The 16,744-nt window shown below is 42.8% G+C and overlaps 1 protein-coding gene across 9 annotated transcripts in view; it reads left to right on the top strand.

Annotated features, from left to right (window-relative positions):
* Positions 1-16,744, top strand: part of TEAD1 (TEA domain transcription factor 1) — a 103,437-nt gene that overhangs the window by 66,205 nt on the left and 20,488 nt on the right. For 4 of the 9 annotated variants that reach the window (XM_075712011.1, XM_075712012.1, XM_075712010.1 and 1 more), the window contains 5 exons: positions 5,499-5,510; positions 6,702-6,836; positions 7,028-7,074; positions 8,022-8,083; positions 10,078-10,202. In XM_075712011.1, coding sequence (XP_075568126.1) covers positions 5,499-5,510; positions 6,702-6,836; positions 7,028-7,074; positions 8,022-8,083; positions 10,078-10,202 — 381 coding nt within the window. Of the gene's footprint in view, positions 1-5,498; positions 5,511-6,701; positions 6,837-7,027; positions 7,075-8,021; positions 8,084-10,077; positions 10,203-16,744 lie in introns of those variants that run through there. The other 5 variants (XM_075712014.1, XM_075712008.1, XM_075712015.1 and 2 more) reach the window with 2 other exon arrangements.

The following is a 16,744-nucleotide window of genomic DNA, read 5'->3' as shown; positions in this document are numbered from 1 at the left end:
AGTTCAGTCAGCTCTGACACGAGGCCATCTCCATCTCCCATGTTTCTTCTTTTAGCCACCAGACGTCCCCTCTGCGCACCTCCCACATGTATGTGGGGCAGGGTATTGCAGGGAAGCTGGTCATGCCTTGTGTGCCAGTGCTGCTTTAGCTGAAATAATCACAGGTAGGCACTTAAGGATTGCAGGGGCACGGTGCGGAGGCTTTTGTCCCCCAGCTGACATCCGTTGCTAGTGGTTTTCTTCATAATGCCATTTCTTATCGATCTTTCAGGATGTGGCTGATCTGTCCCGTTGACCTCAGTTTCTGGTCTCTTACTTTGACGAAGGGTATAACAAGTAACTCTTGTTCCCCAAGTACCTGCTGATTTTAGTTTATACCAAGAGATCTTTCTGTCTCACCTTGGTCTGAACCGTGCTCATGGCGAGGAGAGGACTTGGGTGAATTTTCCTGTGTTTATCTTCTGCAAAAATCCAAATGGATGGAAGGATTTCAGAGCTATCTGCACCCATGGCATTGGCTATCCAAGTATTGCTGAAGCTTACCTAATAGATTGAAAACTCACCTGTGTGCCATAAATTCTGTTTGGTCCAGCAAAGTCCCTTTTCCTTGATGATAAGTGCCTACAGTTGCTCTGGACAGATGGATCCTGATCCTGCAAAAAAGAGACGTTTCACATGTAAATACTACTGCTGCATTTCAAGACCACCGGTACAGAATGTCCCATCAGCCCTTCCAAGGATGTTGTACATTTTAATTCTTTTTATAGCAGGAAAATACTCCTATTTTGGAGATTTTAATCTTAATTTTCTGAGGTTATTAAAATCTTCCCAGAATTAGAGAAATTTCATCTCATGAAAATGGAAGGATAGGCTGAGATAAAGCCGTCCTTGGAGACAGATCTGAAAGGTGGTTCCTCTTCATGACCTTTCCTCTCATGCAGAGATTGGAGGAGGCAAAGCAGAATTTTTACGCTCCAATGTTGTATTTCCATGTCAAATACACCAGTCCGTAGTGCTAGGTTGCAGCATTTCTCACCTTTGCACTGACAGGGAGCCCAAGTCACCTCTGTCCATTCGAGAGAAACGATGGATTGGAAGTTGTGCATAGAGAGTAAAGGTCTTCACAGCAGGATATACATCTATCTTAGACTTTCATTTCAGATGTTTTTTCATAGTGCAAGATTAATTAGACAGAGACAAAAAGAAACATTAAAATGCCTACAGTTCACACGTATTACATGTTTTAAAATCCATTATTCTACATTCCGCGTTGAGGGATAAAAAGAAAATATTGTTGTCAATTATAAAATGCTAAAGATAGCTCTATACTTTTTAAATGAACAATGATAAAAGCCTTGAAAAATTCCCTTTGATGTGAATGGAGTCTTCAGCATTTTGAAATACAATAAGATGGATTAATTGCTACTCATTAGGCAGCAAGTTGGGACAGCTTTGAATGCGCATTCTCTTCTTGGCATTAGCTATTGCCTGGCTGAAATAGCCAGCTTTTGTATTTACTCCTGTCTTCTCTAATAATAAGCAAATTGGAGATCAGGGCTAGAAATACTGAAGTGCTCTCTATCTTTTGTCCGGAACAATTGTATATTTTCATGATTTGTTTATCTTTTTTGAGCTACAGCTAATTATTGCAAAGGTTATTTGAATCAATACGAGACCTGAGCAGAAATAACATCTGCAAAATTGCTTATTAGGAGTCTATTTTACGTTAGTGTTACTGTAATATCCATTTTGTGAGCAAATTGTTGTTTCTTCTCTTATGTCATTTTTTTTCCCTTACAAAAAAAGTTTTGTATTTTAAATATTGGTACAGGTTTTAGGGCTTCTTGAATTAATGCTGTGTTCTGTTGTGCTTACTTTTCCTCGTACTGTCTTAGATTTTTTTCCCAAAGTCATAGATAACATGGTATTCAAAGCCCCATTTATCATTCTAGGATAACAGTTTTTATTTTTTGCTGTAGAACTCATTTGAACTGATTGATTGAATTATTCTTCTGTTTATGTTGGATTAAAAGAAAGTCAAGCACAAATCCTTTTGTGCTTGTTATGTAGAACTCTTGTTTCATGTGGGGCTTTTATAGATATTGAGCTTTATAATTGGATGATACTGGGGAATTATTATTATCTAATTTAACTATGTATTTTGCATTCCAAAACTAATGGGTGACAAGTAAACCTCAAGGGCCTGATTCATTAAAAGTTATATAGTCTCCTTGCATTAGATTCTTAGCTCTTACATCTTCCAAAAACAAAGTGTTTGCAACTGCAGCCAGAAGCAGTCAGCTAAAACATGAGGCAGATCCTGATCTCCATTACAGTGATGACATTTTAGGGGTTTAGTGGAACTAGACCAGATTTCCACTGATTGTACTCTAAATCCACCTTGGTAACATTCATTACTAATTACGTACCACAGCACAGAAGACAGCAGTCTAAGAGTGCAGTCCATTACTTACTACAGTGCCATTCCTGGGCAGCAGCAATCCCATCAGAGCTCATAAATTAAGTAGGGTCAAGCCAGGTCAGAGCCAGATGGGACCTATCCGAGGACCACCTTAAGCTCCAGGAGGATTTAATGATTCAGGAGGAGATACTGTCCCCCCAGGCCTCTGCTGAACCTCGGCATTGGACTCTGCAGCATGCTAGGCCAAACTTTTATTTTACGTACGTCAGCGTAAACCTCATTGACCTGAGAGGATTTATTCCAGCTATACACAGCAGCACAAGTGAGAGCAAAACCAAACCCTTTCTGTCTTGGACAAGATAGGAAATCAAAGTCTTAACCATTTGCAGTCATTAAAAATCCCACAACGTTCCTGTTTAGAGTAGGGGTGTTAACCCATTTGTCCTGGCCAAATTCCAACCTGGGTAATTACTGTAATCTGCCTGTTTAAATTACCCCTGCCGTTTTAATTGGATATATTACTTCTCTTGCTGCCTAAACTGTGATGTAATACCATTGTGTGTTATTAATCAGTTACCAAGTTTCATCCCAGAAGCGGCCACATTGCAGTGATAGGTAGGGAGACTCATTCCCTCCTGGTTACCAGCGCTCTCCATTACCGTGTAACAAATCCCCAACATATACTCATTTTTCTAAGTGGCAGACAAGCTAATATTTCAATTTAAACAAACAGCTTTGAAATGTGTTTTTCCCATTTGTTGTCAAAGACTATGAAGTCTGCCTGATTATACAAGCATAGGCCACCCCCTTGCAGCTCTCCAAAACGTTCCTGGAGCTGAAGCTGCTTGTTTGCCAATGGAAGTCAGGACCTCTTATGTATTTGTATTTGACTTTGAATTTGATTTCTTTAATGTTTGAATGTGAAGTTACAGTTACTTTGAGAAAAACTGATCTTCCAACTATGCAGAGGTTCCTAAGCCTGCAAAAGGTGGAAAATCCCCCGATGTGTATTGGCCTGAATCAGTTGATGTCCAGTGGAGCTGGCAGATTTGTCACCACTGGGAAACTTTGTAGGAGTCATTGAAACTCCTCAAGACTAGCCCTATTGTAAGGGCTGTATTTCTGAGCTGTCATCCAATATACTTTTGCTTTCTCTCCATCCTCCTGAAAATGTAGTAAGTCAAAGAGGATGAGATGAATGGCCACCACAAAATGTAGAGTATTCTGGGCTGAAAAGCAGCAATTGGCAAGAAAGAGGCACATACCTTCTCATGTCATGAAACAAGAGATGTTTTCTCTCTCCAAAAATCCCTGTCACTGTTCCTAAAATTAAGGATCATCAGACTCACTGCTAATGGTTGCTAAGAGCTCCACAGGACAGTCTAAGTGTTCCTACTTCTGTGAACAGAAGGTCTTGAAGGAAGTGTAAATTTTCAAAATTTTTTCTTATTTTTTCTTATTTTCTCTTATGGTGGGATTTACCTGCCATAACTGTTGCTGTGTAGAAGCTGGGTGTCCTGGCTCGTATTTTAGTCCTTGGACAGTGATAACATTACAGAAAGTAATGCACTCCAGTTGGTTTTGATGCCCAGTAAAGGAAGAAATACATTGTAGGTGCTTACTGTGCTAACAGTAGCAGGAGATTAGCTGCCTGCCTTAGACTGGAGACTTCAGATAGCTAAAGCAAGGCAAGATGAACTATGTCATAGATATACAATTTACGCTGGGCTCATGCAACTCCCAGATATGGACTTTCATATCCCTAACAAAGCTTGTACTTTTAAATTCTCCTTTAGTTTAGATCCACCTAATAGTAAGGCCATTACAGCAGCAGAACAGTATGGGTTTGGGAACTTGGCCGGAGCACAGGCACTGGCTGCACCTTCGTGTGGTGGCACTGGCCAGGAGAGGAGGTAGAGCTGCAGCAGTTCTGGAGAGTAACAAGGTAGTCACAAAAGCAGCTTTTTGTGCACATATGTCTCTTGAATCATGCATTTCACACACAGGATATCAATCCCCTGTATGTTTAATTTTGTTATGATTCAGCTGACTGCAGGTGAGACTTGCATGGTTTGGCATTTCCAAGCCAGCTCACCTAACAAAAAAAGGGGGAAAAGGAACAGAAAAGTCTGGTGGGGCTAGCATCTCTATATTGCTTAAGGACATCTCCTCATTTTCATGTTTTCATGATGGAGGGTCCTTCTTACTGTGCAGGGGGGTAGAGGGGTCGGCTTTCTGGAGAGCTGCATGAGTCTCAGGATATTGCCACCTCTTAACACCCACCAAAGCATTTTTTAGCCCAGTGGTCTGCAGACATCCAAAGGCAGCCAGTAAAACATGCCGTGCGCACACCTCCTGTGCACATCCTCCTGCCCTGGGGCAGGGAGAGGTAAGTGCCAGTAGCTGGCACAGCCAGAGCTGACTTCCAGCTCTTACCCAGTGAATTGATCGTGGTTATGTGGGAAAGCTACAAGTTGGAGAAATGACCACGTTTTCTTCACACGCTGGTGGATAGCGTGTCCCCCTGCCTCCAGAAGCTGCACTGTCAGCTGCAGCAAGGCAGTCCTGAGGCTTGGACAGGTCACAAAGCAGCGTCCGGCGCCGCTGTGCGGAAGGCAGTGCAGGTGAGTCCGCAGGTGTTGGTGCTGCTGCAGGCAGCACCGCAGCGGATTGCACTTCAGGCTCACATCCTGCAAGGTGCAGAGGGGGGACGCTGCTGGAGCAGCTACTCCCCTGCTCCACCTGCCGCTCTCCCGGGCTGCATCCCACAGAGGCACCCGCAGGGGCTCCTTGCACAGCTCAGGGAAACAAGCTCAGCAACAATCCCCTTCTTCAGTATCTGCAGCTTTCACGCAGGGATGGCAGGGGTTATGTGTTCTGTTGTTAGGGTTTTTTATCCTTTTTTTTTCCATTTTAATGAATCAGTCCCTAGGTGAAAATAATGCATTTGTTTAAACCTGATATTTAATGTTGAGCAAACTGCTCTTCCTTTGTCTCTTACTATTTTGTTCATATTTTGCTAAGAATCTGCTATTCTACACAAGCATTTTAATAAACTGTTTGTTGTTGTATCCAGGTAACAAGCATGGTAAGTATTTTAACTAAACCAAGTATTATGTACCTTAGCTGTGCTTGGCAGAATTTTTGGCTAGCTTTTCCTGTACTTTCAGCCTGTGCTGTTTCTAAAGGAGCTATTCAAAGGAAGAAACTGCTCACCTATAGTACTACTACATACAAGCTTTAGAAGGAGCATATGTGCAAAGTCATATATCGTATATAAGAGCATGCATTTCTTGCCAGCATGCTTGCTACTTTGCTTGTAAAATAAAAACAGAAAAAAAAAACCAAAATCCTTGCTTAATACTGCTTGTGTTCCTTCATTCTAAGTCACGTACCTAAATATTAGCACTTATTAATACAGTACTTCTGGATGAGGAACCCCACTTTACCAGATAGTAGCAGTCTGTTGTTTACTTATTTTACCTGACCTAAGATACCCACTTAGTTAACTCTGTTGCATTAAGAGGCTTTCCTTTTCTATTCTGTGATCATAAGTGATTGGCAGTGACTAGGACTCCAAGCACTGCTGTAATATAAGTAATCGATAACAACACATCTTTTCCTAAACTTGTTCCTGTATGCTTGAAAAGAGCAGAAACTTTATGGCTGATTGTTTTCTTTGGGAACACTGTAAATCAGTAAAATACCACAATTGGAAGTTTAAAATGTTATTAACATTTTTGTTATCTTTTAAAATACTTGGCATAAAACAGAACCCAAAATGTTTCTAAACCTGTAAGCATGAAGAAAAATCTGTCATTGTTTGCGAGTCAGTCACAGTTCTGTGTTCTCATTTTACGGTGTAATACGAAAGGCAAACTTCTCTTAGATCTAAATGATAGAGCTCAAATCTCAGTGCTTCCTGTCCTGCAGGCAGAGCCTTAGCAGCAGACCTTGTTTAGCTCAGCCTGATTTAAAATCAGCAGAATTTGCCCAGATAAACAAGTGGGCAGTAGTTTGCTCTCCCAGAGCTTCCTGCGTGTTGGCAGAGCAGACTGTGAGAATTCAGGTCTACCATGCATGTTTGAGAGGAGGTTTTGCCTTGAGGTAGTCTGAGTGTTAGCCTCCGTGCTGTATTTTTTTTTTCCTGCATGGTTTGCTATTTTTGCATTTTCTGTGTGGCTTTTTAAGTTTTTAGTTATGTGCTTGTAGCTGCAGTTATTTAACATCATTTGTTGTGCCCAATGTTTTAAGACTCCATGTAATTGTCATATTAAAGGATCAGACAGCGAAGGACAAAGCACTCCAGCATATGGCAGCAATGTCATCAGCTCAGATAGTCTCAGCTACTGCTATTCACAACAAGCTGGGCCTGCCAGGAATTCCCCGTCCTACATTTCCTGGGGCACCTGGGGTAAGTTGTTAGCCGAGTCCCAAAAAAATCCCTGTATTCTCTAACAATGTTCAGTAGAAAACTAAGGCTGAATGAATGGATTAATGCTTTCACTTGTGTTTGCAAAAGGAATCATGCTTGTTCAGAAATATCCAAAATCTTTCAACAAAGAAAACAATTGTGGGTCTGTGTGTTTGTTTTTCCTCTTTCAGTTTTGGCCGGGCATGATTCAAACGGGGCAGCCTGGATCTTCGCAAGAGTAAGTCTGAAATTAAAATTAAATTGCATATAGAAACAAATTAAAATATGCTTCTATATGCAGCATGGTGCTGGCTTGTATACTTTGCTGCCAGAGGATATCAATGAGGCAAGAACTTGCAAATTTTTCTAAAAAGGAGGAAAAGATAGTTGTAGGGAAAGTAAGAGTCCTTAAAGTAATGAGAACTCACAATCAAAAAGTTACAAGGGATCCCAGACCTCAAAGCTGAAGCTGAGTACCTAATGGGCACACTCCTTTTCTCTCCCATTGCAAGGTGAGATGCAATGATAATGCCAGGGAAGCAGCTGGTAAGGCTTTGCTTGTGAATAAGTTTCCAGCACAAATACTTCCATCCTGTTTTAAATATATGAGCAATACTAGAGCCAAGGGGGATGTATTTTCCTGCAGGGCAGGAGATGACTGCATGAGGCCCATTAGTGGTCAGTGGGGTTATGGCCCTTTGGCACCATGGTAGCAACCGCCGCAAGGAGAAGGAAGCCTTTGCCCCTCTGTCAGGTGTTACATTTTCAGCCCTGCGGTGGTCTCTGGAGCAATGTTTCCCAGCCTTACTTTTCAGCTTCTCCCCACCTTATTCCCTTGAGGTCCATGGGAATCTTTGTGCCCTGGCAGTTCAGTGTCCTCTGGATTTATTTGGAGTCAAAGCAATCACCATCCATGTCTGCTGCGACACTTGCGACGAGCGGGTCAGGTTTCCTGCTGGGTGACTGAGTGCAGCTGAGCTCCTTGCTTTAAGATGTTGGGTGTAATTCTCCTCCTCCTCTCTCTCTATTACCTCTTTACTGTCTGTCTGTTAAATATGCTATGCAAGGAAGAGGTACGTTTGTGCGTAAAGGTCATTAACCATGTATTTTCTTATACTATGTGACTCTAACGGAATTTACTGTGGATGGCACGGTGTATGATTTTTATGTAACTCTTTATTCCAGTGTAAAGCCATTCGTTCAGCAGGCCTATCCTATACAGCCATCAGTCACAGCTCCCATTTCAGGTAATTCTTCCATTTATACTCTCCTTTAGAAAGACTTGAATGGTGTACTGAATGTGATATATTAATTCCTGAGATGGACAGAACCACTACTCCATATCTAACATTCCCTGTGGCCAAACCAAACACTAGTCCCAATGTCCTATCACCTGATTCTATATGAGGGAAAATCATTGGGTTTGAGGGTTTTGGGGTTTTTTTATATTTAGGTAGGAAGCATTAATACATATGCAAGCAGTTGTGATATGTGATTTCCAGTCAGCATTACATATTGTAGGAAAATGCTTTGTAAAAAATAATAGGATGCATGTTTCTTTTTTAAGAGCTAAATCTCGCTTCTGTCTGTAACGAGAATATGCCTTTATTTATTTTAAACTGAGGCTAAAAACTCTTCCAAAACCATATATGTTTAGCCTTAAGTAGAAAACATCTCTGTGTATCTGGTTGCTGATAACTCTTCACTTCCTGAAGGTCCTGCTCTGCCTGGTATCACTTTGATAAGTATCTAATGTTTATTCTGAGTTCCATTGCTCAAATTGATCAAGCCTTTCCCATGGCTATTTCCCTACTCCTTTTCCCAGGTTGGTTTCATGGCTAATTTCAGGAAAGATCATTATTTCTTTGTGGATGAATACTAACTTTATGTCTCCCTTGCCAAATGACACCATGCTTCTGACACCGTTTGAACTGCAGTTTTCTCACTCTTACCCAGTTTTTTATGATTTTCTAACTTGCTGCTATTTAATATTTAAGACTAAGGTTATCTTTCTGCATCCCTGATTATTTCCTTTTTCTTGATATTCCTAATTTATAACATTATTTTCTAAGGCAGGCATTTTGAATTGTCTTCTTTTATTCTTCCATGTTTTCTCTCAGAATAGGATTATTAGTATTTCTAAATCAGTCAAAACTCATGCATGAGTTTTTGCTTCATTAGAATTCCTGTTCATGTCTAACCAGTCACATTTGTAATTCTCTATTTAATACAAGCCTCACACCTTCATTGCCTAAATATGAGGGTTGGAGTCAGGTACCACCCTCCCATTATGGGATGTGGACACACGCTACCTGTGACCTCTCCCTGGTTCTCAATCTAGTTCAGGATTATCTTTGTTTTCTAACCTTTGGTGCCTCTCCCCTGCCTTCCTTGTGCCTGTGTCTCTCCCAAGACCAGTTTTGCCTTTGAGCTGCTGCCTTTCCCTTCTTCCTCTACTGTTTTGTTTCCTTCTCATCTAATTTTCCACGATGAGGAGCAAGAGATAGCATTTATTCTTTCTCTTGAGGTGAATTAGAGATGGTGGTTAACATCCCTTCTCTCTCTAGATCATGTCATTCCCTCTTTATTATCAATTTAAAACCTTCTTTTTCTTTTTAGGGTATGATTCAGCTCTCTACAGTAATTATTTATTATTATCTGTAATATAATGCTGCCTAAAAGCTCCAAAAGAAGTCAAAGACCCAATGTGCAAATGCATAGTAAGAGACGGTCCCTGCCTTGGAAACCTTATACTCTAAATAGGAGAGGGGAATTGAGAGTGGCAGAAGAAATAGGCAGAAAGAGAGGTGATTTGCTTGTAACATGTGGCACATTAGGAGCCAGAAATGGAGGCCAGCCCTCTTGACTCCCAAGGCAATAATATCTCCTGTGAGTCTTGCTGCCAGTTTCTGAGGAAGGGTCAGCTGTGAGTCTATGTGAAGTCTCTATAAATCTCTAAAATCTAGTATATAATTTAAACAAAAAATCAACAGTGAGTTACAGCCCCAAGGAAACAAAGAGGTAGATCTTTTATTTGCACCATTATTAGCTTGCTGGGTTGGGACCTCTTTTTCTACGTATTTTTCTGTGTTTTTCCAATTTAACTCATTCTGAATTAATTATTTGCTAAAATTAATATAAACATACATCGGGACATGCATAAGTCCCAATTATATTTAGTTCAAAAAATATAAACTGAGGAATTATCAACTTCTTCACAAAAATGGTTCCTTTATTTTAGGATTTGAGCCTACGTCAGCTCCAGCTCCCTCAGTCCCTGCATGGCAGGGCCGATCGATTGGTACGACCAAGCTCAGGCTGGTGGAGTTTTCAGCTTTCCTTGAACAGCAGAGGGATCCCGAATCAGTAAGTGTTGCCCTTGTGTCCACTAATCTTTAGCTTTTCTCTGTTGCTCCCCACCCTCTGAGGATGCTCTCCGGGGTTAAGCCTGATGGAATACACCCTGTGTTTCTGCATTCGCTACTGCCCAGTGCAATATTCCTTTCACTGTAGTACTGTATTTTCCTTTCTTGCTCTTTTTCCCCATTTGCAGAAGTGCGAGGCCTCTCTGAAAGCAGGTGTGGTTCACTATGGTGCCTGTCTCACTGTTGACCTAGTTTAGCAGTTGTACCAAATTGCATCGTGTTTTTGGGAATAATTCAGTACTTAGACTTTAAGTTAAAGCCTAATCTATTTCCTACCAGAAACAAAACTAAGGACTTAACTATGCATATTATTTTAAATATCTGACATTTGGGATAGCCTTCAAGTATCAGGATTGTCCCTTTTACTTCCAGCCTCCCAAGCACGTGCCATTTAACTGTATCACTTTTTTTTTTTTTTAATTGAGGATGCCTATTTAAATATCCAATCATTCAGTCTTCCTTGATCTTTAATTGTGTCTCAAGGTCCAGTCCAAGGTTTGGATTTTTGGGGGATTTTTTTTTTAGGAAGGTTTTGTTTTTGTTTTGATTTTTAGTCTGCATACTATACCTGCAAGGGTAGTTTATGAAGTTGGCTGTAAAGTTTAATTTACTCCAGTTAGCCCTGAACCTTGATATTAATCATCATATATTTACCATGAACATTTGTTAGTAGCCTAGCACTGTTTCTACTGCATCACAAATAAATCAAAACAGCTTCTTTCAGCTTGAACCTGAGAATTTTTACTGCGATAATCTCTGAAAAACAAATACTGCCATGAATGGGTGATACAGACAGGCCATTCTTGTTCAGATTCCCAGTAAAATACAGTAGCTTGGAGCAGAGAGAAGCTATCACTTGCTCTTTATAATTAGCACTGGAAACCATAGCATTTATGGGCTCTGGCCAGGGGTGTTATCCAGTGAGTGTTTACCCTGCATAATGGAGATTGGAGACATAGCCCAGAAACCTTACAACAGAGGAATGCTCCTGGCAGAGAAACATCCCAATGAAAATATACCATATCTCAGCTATTCATATACTAAATATGTGGCAGTGTGTTGGTTTGCTAAATGTCACGTTTTGCCAGGTTGAATTAACTTTGAGGGAGGAAATATTTGGTCTCAGCATTTACCTGACTGTTAGGTACTCGCTGGTTTCCCTGGGATCCCTCTGCCTTCCCATGGCCCTGATTCCCACACTCTCCCGGCAATCCTCGCTCTGGTGGGCTAAAGCTTCATTTTTGTGTCCCCCAGACTAATCCGCAGCTGGGACACCTTCTCCAGCCCTGAGTACATCCAGACAGTGGTTTGTATTTCTGATGCAGAAACCAGGTTTTCTTATCAGGCAGCCTTATCGATACGCAGCTTTCCGAGTCCTTGGCTTGCTGACCCCATGTAATGTGTCCTGCTGATTTATGGGCTCTGCCATATCCAGATTGCTGCACACCAGGATGTTATGTGCGTGCCTCGAGGTTATCGGGAAAACAGGATGTGGCCATGTAATGCTCAGCGTTACTGTACTGTATGTGAATGAAATGGCATTTCAGGGTGTTTTGATTTACTGTTTTGCCAGTATACCACCTAATAATCCTTTTTCCATAGGTTTTTATAATGCAAAACTATCTGCAAAATGTAGAGACTCTGTGTATCTGCGTGGCTTTATAGACAGCGAAGGAGAGTTCAGCAACTAAGTAACTTTTATGTGTTTCCCTCTGAAAAAAACCTCCCTCAAACCAAGTACGCTCTTAACAGATAACATGTGGTTGCCCGTCACACTGATGGTGTCTGCGACATGAAACCAGCTGAGTGACATGAATATATTTGCAACATGACTGACAGACCAAAAATGAGGAGAAGATGCTGCTTTGGCAGGGGAAGCAGCCGCGGGTCCCGCTCCGCTGTGGTGGCGCGGCTCAGAGCCGGTTGTGCTCACACACAGTGTGTGGGCCGGTGGCTTGGGGACGTGTTGGGGCCCTCGTTTTTCGGGCAGGTGCAGGCTCTGGGGAATGCAACACATCCACTTGCATTGCAGAGAGAGTGGAGGCCTGAATAGAAACACAGTTACCCAGGACGGTCCCATAAATACTGTAAAGCCTTTTTTGGAGTAAACTAATATTATTTGGAATTCCTGAGGGTGCAGCAAGACCCACCGGAGCTTGTCCCAGCTTGTGAGCATACTGTTGAGAAACCTACCTTCTAAATGCAGAGCATTTATGCAGGAGGCTTACTAGAGAAGAAAGAGCATCAAACTACCCAGACTTGTTTCTAAAAAACCAGTTACTCGCGTGCTGTAACATTGCAAAAATGAGACATGAAGAAAAGTCAATTGCCAGTCACGCATTAATCCCAATTTAGATCAGTCCTTACGCCCACGCTGCGAGTGCAGTTGTGGAGGGCTGTGCGGGGACAGCCTGGACCCGCCAGGTGGGCGCTGTGGGGAGCCGAGGGATGAGCCCCTGTGGGCAGTGTCTCACTGCCACTGCCCAGGAAAGGGGAGTGAGGAGAAGGAGAAGCATTGTTTAGATCAAATTAGAGTAAATTTGATTATTTGGATCTTAAACAAGGGCATAGAAAAAAACCCCAAGGCAGTGTGACCAGTTCCCAGGGCAAGCTCAGAAGGGCACTTGCTGGAGAGGCACTGGGCAGAGGCACTGGCACACGCCTGTCTGCAGGGGCAGCTCTGAGAGGCCCTGCCTCCTGCCAGCCTTCCCCATCCCCGATGCACAGACTTTTCCAGCAAGCACCAAAAGTCCTCCTTGGAGATGAGAGCCAACCCCCAGCCTCATTTAGTGCTGTTGAAGAAAATATCAATTCTGCCTGTTGTTTTGTACGTCTGTCTTCGTGTTGGTGCAACTTTTTTTTTTTTTTTGCAGATAACATTTTGCGCAGCATAGAAAGGATGGGGTTTTATTACTTTTTAAATAACAAAATCAGCAAGCCAGGCAAGATGTGTGTTTCGCGCAGTGTGCATGTGAGGTCATGTAGGCATGTGCTGTGGTTGCAGCATCTCCTGTACACCTTTGTGCCTTTGCTGACCTCAGAAACTAATACATGTATACACTGCTACGTGAGAGCCATGTAAGAGCTCTCACGTATCTTCCAAAAAAAATATAGGTATATGTTCATTACACTTCTGACTTTTTACAGAAAATGACATAAAGTATTTTTTTGATCAAATGGGTTTCCAGCATTCTATATAAAAAAAAGATCACCCTTCCTCCCACCCAGCCCAAAACCAGGCCAGAAAACCTCATAGTAGTGGGGGCAAATAGACCAATTCCACCTTAAAATGTAACCTGGAAGTTTATTGAAAAAGGCTTATTTGACATGGCACCTGGGGCCAGGACTTGATGATCCTGGGAGGCCCCTTGCAGTCTGTATTCCTGTACAGCAATTAGAAATTCAGGTCTGTCTGCCCATGGTGACTCCCAGCAACTTCAATGGGGCTGTGCATGGACACAAAGGTCCACCTACAGGGAATTCATTGTAGGAGTGGAGCCTTAAACATTTCTGGGGTTCTTCCAATGGCAATTGGTGTTTAAAAGTACAAAAGCCCCTCAATGTCAGGCAGTTATGTTAATTTAGAGTGGGCATTCTGGTGGGTCGGAAATGTGCTCTGTAGAGTCCTGTCACTTGCGGAGGGCCGTTGACTTTTTTCCCTTGCCTAGCCACAAAATTGTTCCATTTACAAAAGAAAAAAATACAGAAAAGAAACAATAAGCAACCCTCACTGTAACTCTGCATGGCGGAAGATAGTCTGGGAGACATAAGATGGCACAGTTGCAAAATGTTGGAATACTGACTCTGCAGTTAAGGATAGGTAAAATCACTCCTCCTTTTAGATGAAAATCAATCCAGTTTACAAATGTCAAGCTGTATTTTCCTTTTGTGGCATTTTGTGCTCAAGTACAACTCCTAAATGGTGCACAGAAGCTGCCCTTGTAGGTCCAAGCATCAGCGTTTTAGTTACCTTTAATTATTGCCTACCCTATATAACTATATTCTCAACAGATTAACAAGTTTTTGTACCCATCTCTTGCTTCCCAAGCAGGTTTTCCTTAATGGGGGCTTTACATTTTTACTGTAGTGGTTCTGTGAAAGTTCAGGACAAATGCTTAAACCAAGTAATCCCACGTTCCCTAACAAATGTAAACTGAGTATGCAAGCAGATTAGAAGGGATCTAAGCAATTGACTGTTACACAAGTAGCTATAAAATTCAAAGACTATAACACTGAAATGATAATAATTCCAATTATTTTATTTATTTTAAATCTTGCTTTCCAGTCAGGAAAAAAATCCTGCCACCACCCAACAAATAAAGCCCTTTCTTCTCTTCCTCTTAGAGGTTTCTCACTCTTGCTGCCACATTCATTTCAACTGTGAGCACTTCAGACAGCTTTACATCTAAAATATCTATATAGGGCTATAAAGAACATGGTTGATGGGCATTTTCAGTATTAATCCACCTATCCAAACTGTCAGATTGTGTTAGGTCCAAATTTCAAAATGTATTTTAAAAAGTGGCAAAGAAATAAAATATTCTTTATGTTTTAATTCAGGTTTTATTGTTGTTGTAAAAGGGCTTTGTGAGCCCAGGGAGAATTGTGCCTGAGAACCAGAAAGTGAAAGCAATTGCTCAAGGGCCATAAAAACAGCCTGCCGTCATTAGCCAAATGCAGTAAAATTCACCAAAGTTAATCAAACCACCTAAGTGATGAAAAATAAATGAGATCTTTCAAAAGAAGCCCTCCATCTTTGAACAATATCCATTGTTACAGGCATTGTTTATCCTTTCTGTATTCCCTGTAAACAGTATAAAAAGCAGTTCAGCATTTCAGTCGTAAGGAAGTCCTTGTTTTAGCGTCTTTGTGATGTGAAAGGACGAGGAAGCAAACCCACATTTGGATTAACGTCTTGGAGTGGCAGACTCGGGATTTGAGGTCATTTTAATTTAAATTCAGACAAAGTTTGACTAAATGCAAGGGTCATTTATTGTGCAGTGCAGGAGAGCTATGTGGTGGCCCTGGGAAGCGAATGTCATACTCTGTAAAATGTTCATATTCAGGTGTCTGTAGTTAGAAGTGCCAAAAAACCACTTTAAGAGTGTCCAGTATTGACACAGGCTCCAATCTGGAAACAGCGGTGTTGCAGCAGACCTCCCGGCTGGTGACATTCCCGGGGGACCACATGGAGATGTGGTGGGCAGCCTGGGCCAGCTCCCCCAGCCCGGTTGTAGGGTCAGGGCGTGGGCTCTTCAAGGGAGTGTCCGGGGGCGAAAACGCGGTGGAGCGTGCAGAGAGACGGAGCGCAACTGAAGTCAGCCCACGTTAAGCGCCCAGGGCGGGTGGAAAGACCGCCAAGGCCTGACTGTGCTCACTCACCGCTGCCTTCACACACTCTCTCCCTTTTCTCAAACCCCACCGCTGCTGCCGGAAATTTCCCAGCAAAATTAAAAGTGCTGCTTTTGCGTAACTGAAGAGGAGCGCCGGCGCCAGCAGCGATGGTAGCTCCCTCTGCCGGGCCCTGCACCGCGGCCGCTGCCCCAGCCCTGCCCGTGTCCCAGCCCGCACTCGCGCAAAGCCCCCGCGCTGAAAATAGCCAGGGTAGGGGTAGTTGGGTAGTAGTAACCTGACGTTACACAGGGCACCGGCTCTGGCCAGGGAAACGTGAAATCAGGGAGGAGGGAGGGAGCGCGTGAGTGAGGTTGTGGGGTAGCTGGAGCAGAGCCCGGGAGCGCAGCCCCTGCGATGAGCCCAGGAGAGCTGTAAAATCAGGGGGGTCATCGCAGTGGGGGGCCCTCTGCCTCCCACAGCCTTGCGCAGCGCCGTGCTGTTCCCGCGGGGAGGAGGAGTGGGGGGACGCGTGGGTTGGGCTGGCATTGGCAGTGCGGTGGGCTATGGCTGTGCATCTCCCCCACGCTGCCTGCGTGCTGAACCCCAAGCAGCCGCCCTTGCGCTTGCCCCAAGGACCTTCGTGCTTGGCTGTGCCTCTGCACCACGTTTTCCCCTCCTGTTCCGCTGCAGCTTCCCCCACCACTACACCCGCCCAAAAATTGCTTAGCTGGACTGCAAAGTCAAGCTCTCAGAAGTTGGGAAATGTCCTCATGTGTCTGCTCTGCAGTGCAGCAGTTAATTACATGCTCACGTGTTTATTTGTTCCTGCTTCATTCAGTGTAGATGTAGATGGCCCTTCTTTGATAAGCAACTATTCAGTTGTTTTCTTCTTTTGTTAAAATGCGTGGCCCCGTGCCTTGCTCGCTGTGCACTGTCTAACCTCTCCTCGAAACGGAATTAATAATTTCCCCCATTTGCATTTCACAGATGTATTAGTGCAGTCATTTTTTAGATGAAGGAGAATTATTACTCACATTTGACAAACCGAGAAGTTCAGGTGCAAAAGAATGAATGGGCCACTGATTTTGAGGGTCCACTTTGATTTGTCATGAGCCTGATTTTGCAGAATACTTAGCGTTATTGAGAGCT

The sequence above is a fragment of the Pelecanus crispus genome, chromosome 6, assembly GCF_030463565.1.
Source record: "Pelecanus crispus isolate bPelCri1 chromosome 6, bPelCri1.pri, whole genome shotgun sequence".
NCBI lineage: Eukaryota > Metazoa > Chordata > Aves > Pelecaniformes > Pelecanidae > Pelecanus > Pelecanus crispus.
This window is presented reverse-complemented; position numbering and strand designations above follow the sequence as displayed.